Raw genomic sequence first — 12,698 nt, 5'->3', positions numbered from 1 at the left:
TATTTTTTATTTCATTAGTTAGTAAGTTTTACACCTAACTAGATGATGCCGGCGACTCCGTCCGCGTGGATTTAGGTTTTAAAAAATCCCGAGTAGTTCACTCGGTTTGACTTTCTAGGATAAAACTACCTATCCTATATCCGTATTTAGGATACAAGCTATGAATGATGCGCCCGACTTCATACATGTGGATTTAGGTTTTTGAGCACCCTTGGGAAACTCTTCCAATCCGATTTTCCGGTACAAAACCTTTGCCTTTGCTGATGCCTTTGTGCATTCCCGAGATCCTGAGGACCCGTTAAAATCGGTTAAACGGGTGGGATGAGAAAAGCTAGAAGACCGGCAGACAGACACGTATTTATAATATTAGCTTGGATGTTACGAGTATTTGGACAGATTCGATTTATGCATTTGATGGACACTGCGCACGTGTCGCACAGCACAACGTGCATAACACGTTACTACTTACTTGTATTGAACTGCTGAAGTAAGAGCCCGTGAACGTCAGACATACTCATGACATAGTACCTACCTATAAAGGCTAATTTATTTTTCTACGCAATAGAGATGATAACTACTAGTCAAATAAACTAAATAAAATAGTCTAATCAGTGCAAATCAGCAACTTTTTATCAAAATAGCTTATGCTTCTATGCTTAACTTAGCTTATTTCACCTAGTTGAATTTTCAAAAATCCTTTCTTAGCGGATGCCTACGTCATCCTAATCATCATCATATCAATTACATCATAATAGCTATCTGCATGCCAAATTTTACCAATCCGTCCACTAGTTTGAGCTGTGCGTTGATAGATCAGTCAGTCACCTTTTCCTTTTATATATTTAGATACATAAGATGTGACGTCATGAACATTTGATGTAATTTGACGCACTTTTTAGTTGAATAGATAATTTAAAATGTTTAGCAAACTCAAAACTAGCAGCAGATGTGAATTTTACGAATTTTGTGATATTCTATTTAATAATTAATGAGAAATAGTTTATTTTTGATAAGGCATCATCTTAATTATAGGTCCTATTAATAATAACGGTCATAATTTAAAATTATAGCAGAATGAGCTAAGAAATCGAGTTGTCAAAAATTGCAGACAAAATTAATGTACAATTACAATAAGATACAGAAAATAATAATAATTAATTTTATTTATATACATCAAAAACATATGATTGAAGTTACTTAACATACCTACTCGTAGGTACGCAATAAGTTTTTGACGCGCGCAGTTGTATCGCGGTAACTTGCTGACCTTGCCCGATGTCTACGTGACGATAGTTGTTTGTTGAATGGTGTGTTAGGGCCATAGCAGACGCGATGCTTTTAGCATCAGTGATCGGGTATTTGGCAACTGCATCGATGCTGCGTCGCGTTTTGACGACTTGAGGAACGCAGAAGTTCGATCGCTATATTGAAATCGTGCATTTTAGCGTTTGTTTCGATCTGCATCGCGTTTTGACTAGGTACATTCTGAGTTCGATTGTTGTATTGAAATAATAAAGAATGTGGAGTAGATATAGTGAAAGAGATACTACTCAACCGCCGATCGCTGATGCTAAAAGCATCGTGTCTGCTATGACCCTTAGCCGAGTGATCATGGGTTAAACGTTCGTACTAACTGTTATGAGTAAAACTACCTCCTTAATCCAATGCTAGGTTATTCGGCTGCAGCTCCGCACCCCTGGCTTAAGAGTTCCGGCAAGAAACTCTCGGTACCTAGCAACCCAGAGTTTGGAAGTTAAGGGCGTTTCACGCCCGTGCCTCGGAGAGCACATAAAGCCGTTGCTCGGGCCTCGGTCCTACGCCTGATCTGTCTCTGCCCGTATCTACTTACCATCCCGTTGGACTATCATCAACATCATTATCGACCAACTGCTCGACATAGTTCTTTTATAGGGACTTTCGCACGACTCGGTCTTCCACCGCCTGAGTGCAATGGCTCCCTGCGACTCATTTGTTGTCGTCTGCCATCCTACTGAGGGGTCTTCCAACGCTGCGCTTTCCGGTGCGAGGTTTCCATGCACCTCTCATACTCGTAAACTTGTATTCATGTAAGCTACAGTTGGTGCCACGTCAAAAGGTTTCGTAACAAGACGTCTTGTAAGTTGTAACTATCGCTTTCATTTCTTTGCAAGCGAAGTAAAAAGTGAGTGTTTATCTCGGGACTAAAATCCTTTCATACTCGATTATATAGCCTTCCTCGATTGCAACTCCCTTCCCAGTTACCGGCTACTAAAGCTCACAAACGCTAACTAGTTGCGACAACATACTTGTAGCACAGTTTAGGTATGTCGAAGGATGTCGCCGCCACGCTCGTGTAAGTATTTACGCTGTCAGCGTTGCTCTGTACAAGTACATTCGTTGCGCAACTGACACATCGTAAAACTGTGCTTGTAGTTTAGAACAACCTAGACTCCACCTTCCTATAGTGACTTGCAAATGCAAGTATACTAAGTAAGGTGCATCATAATCCTAATCGTATATCTTAATCCAATATTACTTAAATTTATATCTCTATATATAAAAATGAATCGCTAAATGTGTTGCTGATCGCAAATCTCGAGAACAGCTGAACCGATTTCGCTAATTCTTTTTTATAATATCCCTTGAAGTACGAGGATGGTTCTTACGGAGAGAAAATTTAATCGACTGTTAGGCGGTACGAAGTTTGCCGGGGCAGCTAGTAATATAAATGCGAAAGTGTATCTGTCCGTCTGCTAGTTTTTCAGGGTTCATCCGTTCATCCGATTTTGATGAGATTTGGTACAGAGATTTAGCTTGCGTCCCGAGGAAGGGCATAGGCTATTTTTGGTCCCTCCTCTTTTAGTTCCCACGGGATTTTTAAAAACATAGTTGATCCTGCGGGTGATCTCGCTCGGGTCGTACCGGATTTGCCGTCCCATCGGACTATGAGAGTGCGGGAATAGAGAATCCACCAGTGTTTGTGCACATACTTGTGCACTATAGTACCTATCTCCCGCGCAGATGGCCAATCTCTATGGAGTTTAGCCACCATGGCCGAAATTCGGTCCGGATGACATTAATGATAATGGTGTTTGCAGATTACCGATGCAAACTCAAACGCCGATTCTAATGGTGGGTCCTGGCACGGGGCTGGCACCGTTCCGCGGCTTCCTGCAGGAGCGAGCGCATGCGCGCGCTCAGGGTCGGCCCGTCGGCGACACCGTGTTGTACTTTGGCTGCAGGCATCGCGACCAAGACTTCATCTACCAGGGGGTAAGTCTCCCCTTCCCTGTCCTCAATATAGGTCGCGCGCGCCAAGCCATTCCCTTGGTGACACCGTGCATGCTTCGGCTGCAGGCATCGCTACCAGGACTTCATCTTCCAAGTAAGTCACCTCCCTGTATTTTTTTAGACCTTTTACAAGGAGTTTGAGTTTACTGGCGACATCAAATGAGTCGCAATCCGTGGACACAAGCGGCACAAGACTGCGGCATGTAGAAGTCCAAGAGGTCTAGGTCCAGCTGCGGGCGACTTTTAGTCGATGAACACCATCAAATATAGTATAATCCCTCGTGCCGAAAGTGGTCAAAAAAACTTAAGTGAATGTTACGCCCATATTTACGTTTTCTTTTCCCTTTGAAGCTGCAAGTTTTTTTGTAACTATTGTTATTCGTTTTAGGAATTAGAAGAGTTTGAGAAAAATGGCGATGTTACACTGCATCTGGCCTTCTCACGTGATCAAGCGCATAAAATATATGTGACGCACTTATTAGAGAAGAATTTAGACCAGATTTGGGATATTATTGGGAAGAGGAATGGACATTTCTATATATGCGGGTAAGTAAAGACTACTAAAATAAGCGTACACACTATCTGAATATATAAAAGAAAAAGGAAAAGGTGACTGACTGATCTATCAACACACAACTCAAACTACTGGCATGCAGGTAGCTATTATGATGAAGACATCCGCTAAGAAAGGATATTTGAAATCAAACTCCTAAGGGGGTAAAATAGGGATTTCGAACGACGAAGTCGCTGGAATAAGCTAGTACGGTATACAATAGCTGTTAGTTATTAAGATACAGACCACAAATACACTGAATATTATAATCTTGATAAAAACAAATTATAAGATAAACTTTTTTATGAAGGTGAAATTCTATTTATTTTAATTATTATTTTATACTACATATACGTTTTATTTATATTACTTACATTAAACGTTTTATAACTTAATTAAGGAAATTTTGTCATGTAACAATGACCCGACGCAATTTACGATGATATTATCTGCTTAATAACATCCAAATCACGTTAACCTTGGTGGCTGACATTATTTATATCTCAAAAGTACATATTATAAGATTGAATATAATGCGGCAGACTAGTGGTGGGGTGGAGGGGGCGATTCGCCCTGGATGTCGGATCTCAGGGCCTTCAAATCTTGAGAAGTCCTTAGTGAAATTCCCAAACATTTATTCAGTAAATGAGAGCAAGTTTGGAGTTTCCAACTACCATAAAAAATTCAATATGAAGTTGTGAATAATATCATAAAAAACCGGCCAAGTGCGAGTCAGATTCGCGCACTGAGGGTTCCGTACTGCAGTCGTATTTTTTCGACATTTTGCACGATAAATTATTATTAAATAAATAATTATTACTATTATTTATAAAAATAAGTAAAAACAAAGTGATCCAATAAGGGTTTCTTTTTCCTTTTGAGGTACGGAACCCTAAAAATAGTTCCTGTGAAATTAAAAAAAAATTTCGCGCTCGATTCATTCGCGCTTAAAACTTTATTTTATGTTCGTTTTCAAATCTAATATCATGCATATAATATAAAAAGTTATAATTACCCCAATCAGTTCACTAGATCCTCTGATCTCTCTAGATTTCTGTTCGTGAAATCATCACATTTTCAGTGAATTTAAGGGAAAAATACAACATAGAACAGAGCTATACTGCGAGGCAGCAGCGAAAATTCTGTCAATGCAGATCGCGATTTACTGAAAGGCGATGTTGTAATAAAGCTAATTTTCGTTTTGCTTTAATAGAGTACACACCACACAACACACCCTAAAGATGCGTTTCCACTTAAATGGAGCTTAATGGACACGTGCATAAATAAAACCAATCAGATTATTACTCTAAAGGTGAAGTGATAATTTTTTACCCTGCAATAACCTGGTTGACCACGCACGTCTGCGCTACGGTTGTCTATGCTGCAGTCAGATAATACTAATATTATTTACTTAGAACGCTAGATAAGAAAATCATGTTGCATGGTCCAAAATGGCAGTCCTTTTTTGTGCCCCACCGAGCGTATCGAGGAACTAAATTTCACGTACTCAACGTGTTGACAGATATCTCGTGACTAACGTTTCGTTCCGAGCACACTCATTGCTACTAGTGCTAGTCCGTTCATCTTAACTTGACGCGTGGCCATATGCGTGATATGTGTTCACCATTGCAAATCACACAATAATGAACTTTTAGTTCTAAAGAATAAAGAAAATAAAGCACAATCGTGCCAACATATTACTCACGCGTCAAGTTACGATGAACGGACTAGCACTAGTAGCAATGAGTGTGCTCGGAACTAAACGTTAATCACGAGACATCTGTCAACAATAAAATGATGATAATCACGTTGAGGAACACGTTGTCAATCGCATATCTAGTACTACGTAAATAGCATTATATATCTGTGGCTGCAGTCAAGCTGCAGTCGAAACCTTGAAATGCACTCTCACGGTCGTTCTTCTTGCTAGTTGTTAAAGCCTTGTTAAATAATGTCATATTATTAATATTGACAGTTATACTGTGTCATCGTGTTGTTTAAGTGCTCTTATTCATGAGCACTGTGTTGGAAAATGGAGTTATAAAATAATACATGTGTACACATTTTCACATAAAACAAAATGCACTTATAAGTTGATTCTTGACCAGGATTAAAATATTGTTGCAAAAAAGGAAACTAGGTAGTTACTCTCACACCTTAGATATAATTATATATTACTCTCGTGCTTGCGCCCCTGAGCAGCCATTTAAAAATAGAAAAACATCACTTTGTTTAGTTTTTTTAAACTCGGATAACTATTTCTTATTTGTTTGGTTTTAGGGATGCTAAAAATATGGCGGTGGATGTCCGTAACATAGTTATTAAAGCTGTCCAAGAGATAGGCGGCCGCTCGGAAACTGAAGCTGTGCAATTCCTCAAGAAATTGGAGTCCATGAAGAAATATTCATCTGATGTTTGGAGTTAAGGTTTATATTTGTGTGACCGGTATGAGATCCTAGTAAAATTGAACAAGGCAGTTAAATGATATTACATAAAAGATGGTTATTAATTTTTAGAATAGTCTGTCTAGTAAAAGCTGATAGTGAGATATGGTGGATCTAATATACAAGGTCGTTTATATAATATAATCGTAGGAAGATATTTGGATACTTATTGAATTTGTAGAGCTTGAGTTGATCAACAATAATAATTAATGATGATTTGCTTGTCGTGATGTATCCATGGCAACCCAATGACGATGACGACCGCTAGTAAGATCACAAGGAGGGATTGAGGTTTTTCATGTATATAGTCACAAAATGACTTCACTGAATCACTTTTTAAAACTTGACAACCGGAATTCAGGGCTGATTTTTCGCAGACAAATACCACCATGTTCGTAATGAAATTATTTTAACTTAACTTTAATTTATTAACCAGACCTGCTAGGTGATTCGCTAACTCAAGTGTCTAAAACTGAATGATAGCCACCGAGGTTTGTTGGTTCTACATTGCCGTTTCACTGGGTGATATCAAAATATTTTTTCGTAGTAAACCTTCAACGGATTAAAAAAACCAGCCAAGTGCGAGTCAGGCTCGCGCAACGAGGGTTCCGTAGTACAGTCATATTTTTTCGATATTTTGCACGATAATTCAAAAACTATAATGCATAAAAATAAATGAAAATCTGTTTTACAATGTACAGGTGAAGACCTTTCATATGATACCCCACTTGATATCAACTTCTGACTGAACTTGATATCTTACTTCAAAAATTGAAAATACTAGTTATTAGTTCATGACCACAATTTTTTTTTGTGTGATGTAACAACAAATTCACGGTTTTCAGATTTTTCCCCGAATGTCTGCTATATTATTTATTTATTTATTATTATTATAAGAACTACCTACCTGCCAAATTTCATGATTCTAGGTCAACCGGAAAGTACCCTGTAGCTTTCTTGACAGTCCGACAGAGAGGCAGACAACAAAGTGATCCTATAAGGGTTCCGTTTTTCCTTTTGAGGTACGGAACCCTAAAAATGAGCTCGGTGCCTATCAGTGTTATACACTGAGCGAATCACCCGCGCAGTGCAAATTACTAGTATCGATTTACCCGTTAATACCTGCCTACCCAAGAGTTTGCATATTCTATAGGCTTCATACTTTCGATTGGTATGGAATTCGTCTATTAACCAAACCAGTGAAATGTTTAAATTTTTTTTAAGTTGTTAATTATTAATCAATTGACATATATAATTTGAGCCTCGATAGCTCAACAGTTAGAGGAGCGGACTGAAAACTGAAAGGTCGCCGGTTCAAACCTCACCCATTGCACTATTGTCGTACCTACTCCTAGCACAAGCTTTACGCTTAATTGGAGGGGAAAGAGGAATATTAGTCAGCATGATAAACTTGGCTAATATTCTTTTAAAAAAACATATTTTGGACTAAAATTTTTAGGTCACCCCATTTGAATATATTTATTTACAAACATATTTAAAATATTTACAGTTTATATCTGTGACTTATCTAATTACTATATAAATCATGACCGCGTGGAATGGTGCCAAGAATACTGGCTGCATTTCCGCGCTGGACAGCCAGGCTGATCCGTTTCGCAGAAAATGAGCCAGCCCTTCTGTCACCAGATGAGGCTATTAATCGCGGTGAAATGTCTCTTAAATTTTTTTTTGCACTAAGACTCCATGGCCCCAGGGTCTCCACGGCAAACGGCACAAAAATGTAACTCTCTATAAGAGAGGCATACTTGCGCCGCTTGCCGTTTTCAGCTGTTTCTGCTGCGGCTCCCGGTCTTGACGCTGTCTTCCTGATATGACACGGGGCCAATGTGTCAACGCAAGTTGCGTCCCACATTAGCGCCATTTATATATTTATTGACATATTTAATTTGATATAGTATAAAATACTTCCAGCTCGGTGAAGGTTGTTTCATACTGGGATCTTATACTATATGCATTAATTCTATTTTTTTGCTACGAAGGTTGACTGCAGAAAACATGGGTTTTTAGAGTTAGCGAATCACCCCGCAAGTGTAGTAAATCTAAACCCCGCAAATTTTTTGTAAAAAAATAATGACTAAATAAATCTATACTAGATTTTAAAACCAGCTGCGCGATCGCGGGTGATTGACAGCTATAATGTCACGATCGCAATCACCTCTGATTGGTTGACACTCGCTCACTATTGGCTACAATGCATTGTTGCAACAAGAATCGCACAAATTCAGCCATTCAGAACAATTGCGATTGTAATAATGTTTGATTCAGGTTTTAGACAATCGCCCTACAGGTAAGAGTATAATGAAAACAATGACATGTGTCGTAGTTTGCTGGTTCCTATAAACACTTAAAATTCACTCTCAGCTTTCGTTAGACACTCTAGTTGGAAGGGCAGCCCCAAATAAAGGGCTAGTCACATAACATTCCGTGGCGAGGCGTGCTTTTGATTCTTATGGTAGTATTTACATCCGTACGTCAGAGGGAGACCGCCCCAATTAAAATTAAGCTGACGCGAACGCATAAAGGATAAACCCCAAACCAACCATACAATACTTGCTTTGTTTCACTTAAAATCAAATGTTATTGTATGGATATTGTTAAAGAGTACTTCCACTTTTATAAGTTACGCCGATGTCTGATTGACCTTATTGAGCTGCGCAGAAACCTTATTTTTGAATATCTGAGCCAATCATAGCGCGCGTCCGCTATTTTTCGTAATTGCCGTAATTGCGTGTACAAAACATGACCCGTAGTCAAGTTTTGTACGCGCGAGTTATGAACGAGATAGCACGTGTCTCTGTTGTTCTTGTGTTTAAAATCTTAAAGTCAAGCAATAAGGTCTGTATTTCATTGGTCTACATTCGATTTTAAGCGGCATTAGGTTGTATTTTTTGCGCAAACCTATTTTGCCGATGCGGCTTATAAAAGTGGTATTACAGTAATATAATTTATAAGACGAGTGTATATTTATTGCAATTGAATAGTTTAAATGGAAGCAGCCTGTATACAGTAAATATATTGAGGTGTGCAATGCTCAGACAAGCTGGCAAGCGCTTACAAGCACCAAGAAACCATTTGTTAGTGTGAATTTTTAAAATAATGGAACATGACCCTATTATTTTGTATCAAAGCTCTATTTTATTTCATGTCAGTTCATTGTCAAGAGTCAATACCATAAATATTTTCCTTATTCCACCGGCAAAGAAAATGGTGATTGATATTTTAGGATTTTTTATTAGTTCACTTATTCTCCTGCGATTTAAAGTAGACTATATTTTGGTTGTTTTCTGCATTTATAGTATAGTTGTCTACATCGCAGTGCCTCTGGTTTTTCATCAGTTATTTATTCCATTATAATGTCTTTAGCTGCTTAGAATAGGCTACTTGACAATTTTTTTAAGTTGGTCTTAAATGGTTAATATTTGTCCTATTATATCAAAAAAATTAACACTATATTTTTTGCGCCCTAAAAACCGTAAAACTTTAATTTAAAAAAATATTTTTCTTAGACAGGTGAAAACACTGTCGGCCATGTTTGGCCGATAGATTATCTGTGCTCTGACGTCATGCATTTGTAAACAACAGTATAACCCTGTGGTTATACTGTTGTTTACAAATGCATGACGTCAGAGCACAGATAATCTATCGGCCAAACATGGCCGACAGTGTTTTCACCTGTCTAAGAAAAATATTTTTTAAATTAAAGTTTTACGGTTTTTAGGGCGCAAAAAAATATAGTGTTAATTTTTTTGATATAATAGGACAAATATTAACCATTTAAGACCAACTTAAAAAAATTGTCAAGTAGCCTATTGATTTTTATGACTGAAAATTTTCAAATAATAAAAAAACTTTCTGTGATTAAAAGATTATAAATTTATTGTTCTGTGTCTGAGTATAATTGCCTTGAATGATTCTGCGTATTATGTTTTTTAACACGGTTTTAACTATGTGTTGGAAACATTTGCGCATAGTGACGTTCCAGACGAAATCAAAGACAACCAGGCACGGGCCTGTATATACCTATTCAATATCTTAAAATCGTCTGGACCAAAAAATAAAATATTTAAATGCTCCATTAAATTCCATATTAGTTATATGGAATTTAAAGGACCCATTCAGTTATTCGTATTCTTGCAAACGTTTGATTCTGTATTAGATACGAATAAAATAAGTAGTAGGTTTTGGAATTATTCGTCTAATTTCCTCTACTAGAATATTTTGTTTAATGGTGGTATTAACCTACTTACTTGTTGTTTTGCGCGCTCTATTATGATTGTAGACTAATGTAATAAATTTAATTGTGTTGCAAATATTAGCAGATAAACACCAGCAAGTAACTGTTGTAGGTAACAAATTTTTTAAAGTTTTTATTTTTAACAAATATACAGCAATTTCGTAAAAATAAGCTGAATAAATATATATAATAGAAATAAGAAATCTCAAAGTTTAACATTTCAAGTGGCTGAGACCTATTAAACGTACATTGACTTTTCTCAGAGATTTATGTGTCAGCGATATAGTGGGTTCTCTAACTTTGACAGTATGGGGAAATCCAATACCATAGGAGATGCAGGGAAACTGTCTTACGAACCTTTAGGCCTTTTTTTGTGAAAATAATTTTGCCATAGTCAATTTTTGGTCAAGCTTGGGTTGTCCATAAGAATCAATGAAATTTACTAAATTTTTCAATGCTGATCAACTCTGTTTCATTTGTTAAAGTACGCTCTATAAATCTCAGCCATACTATTATTACTATTAGATACTTATTGCTATACACATACAGTTTATAAAAAGAGGACGAAATTATTATGTAATTAAAGAAATATTTATTTGTTAAATGTAAAAGATTTTATTATCATCTGGTCAGTACTGAGTAATGTTTATTTTGGTGTATTTGTTTAGTCAACATTAATTTGTTACTTGATATATAAAAAATATAAAATTAACGACCGAGAACTGAAATCTCTTAAAACTAAAGCGATTCTCTAACACTGAGTGACTGATTTTTTTCTCATTTGGTTGATACCTACAGGAAATGTCAAAAAACAGTCATATGGATGAAAGATGTGCATAAAGGTGTATATACACATTCGCAAAAGAGGGCTCGACGAGAGTAGAGACTAGCTTCCTGTCTCAACTCGCTTTGGCGAAATAATAGCGAATGTGTGAATGCAGGGTAAAAACTAAACTAAGCTACATTTCAGTATTCGGTCACTAAAATAAAGTTAAAGTAAGTCGCGACAGGTCGAGATGTCAATCGGGGTATGAGGCGGGGGACGTCCCTCACCGGGTTAGTGCGGGGCGTCCCCCCTCCTCATACCCCGATTGCTGTCTCGGCCTGTCGCGTACTATAGTCCAAATTATAGTGAAAAGAATGGCAGTACGACTATAGCTATGTCACAATTATTTAGTTTTGTGTACAACAGGGCTGACCTCATTGTTGTGTATATTTTGAGTTGTTAATAACTAAGCTAAGACAACAATATGACTATCGTAATGTAAGCGGATTGGGATATAATATAGGAATATAAGAATATTTTTAAATTTATATGAAATAAACGTTATTTGATTAAACGTTCAGTTTTTTTACTTACGCAACCTATACCGACCATGAATAGGAATAGATACTGAATCAAATGAATACCTACATTTAAAATTTAAATTAATGTGAACTGCTAATGACAATTGAATTTGGATTTTAAAGGCGATTCGCTAGTTTGGCTATTATTATGCGAATCATGTGACCAACGAGTGCTTGTAATCAGAAAGATAACAATAAAATAGTCACTTCTGGATTTCAACACTAGAAATTAATAATAGTATCCTTCCTTATGCCTTCTCTAAGTATCTGATTGTTGTAGAGATAAAATTAATTTAGTCCTCTAATCAAGATGCCTTTCATACTAATAATTTATAGAATGTAATATTATCTCAAAAATTATAACAAACGAAATACCACAGACTGCAATGTAAGAGCGCTTAGGTAGGAACGCACTGCATAGGATCCGAGTTCGTGAAAATACGTTCCTTTTTGTTTTGTATGGTAGGAGATGTCGTAAATAATCGCTGGGATTCTGACGGATGACAAAGAACTCGGATGACGGAAGTGCAGTGCGTAATCGCCATAAGGGCGACTGCCGACGACGCCTTTTCGTTTTAGAATCACAAATGCTGAAAATGACAGCCCTAGTATAAACCAAGTATACCATCAGGTTTGAAGAGGCGTCCATGCAGTGCATCCAAATAAGTTATAGACCCACGTTCACGTTCGCCGTTTAACGCATTTTGCGTGATAAATCAAAAACTAATGCATAATTATAAATAAAAATCTGTTTTATATCTAGCTAAAATTCCTATCATATGATACACTTGGTATATTAATCTTACTTTGAAAGTTAAAAATACTAATG

General features: G+C 37.0%; 2 protein-coding genes across 5 annotated transcripts in view; one reads left to right on the top strand and one right to left on the bottom strand.

The window, feature by feature from the left end:
- Cpr (Cytochrome P450 reductase) overlaps window positions 1-6,396 on the top strand; it is a 29,176-nt gene extending 22,780 nt beyond the window's left edge. For both annotated transcript variants that reach the window (XM_034984618.2, XM_034984619.2), the window contains 3 exons: window positions 3,078-3,252; window positions 3,659-3,816; window positions 6,104-6,396. In XM_034984618.2, coding sequence (XP_034840509.1) covers window positions 3,078-3,252; window positions 3,659-3,816; window positions 6,104-6,248 — 478 coding nt within the window. In that variant the 3' untranslated portion in view covers window positions 6,249-6,396. The remainder of the gene's footprint in view (window positions 1-3,077; window positions 3,253-3,658; window positions 3,817-6,103) is intronic.
- The window catches only part of spoon (A-kinase anchor protein spoonbill), a 126,655-nt gene that overhangs the window by 97,619 nt on the left and 16,338 nt on the right, over window positions 1-12,698 (bottom strand). The gene's annotated exons all lie outside the window — the stretch shown is intronic.

Source organism: Maniola hyperantus, chromosome 3, assembly GCF_902806685.2.
Source record: "Maniola hyperantus chromosome 3, iAphHyp1.2, whole genome shotgun sequence".
In the NCBI taxonomy this organism is placed as follows: domain Eukaryota; kingdom Metazoa; phylum Arthropoda; class Insecta; order Lepidoptera; family Nymphalidae; genus Maniola; species Maniola hyperantus.
The sequence above is the reverse complement of the archived record's forward strand: the minus strand, read 5'-3'. Positions and strand labels throughout refer to the sequence as shown.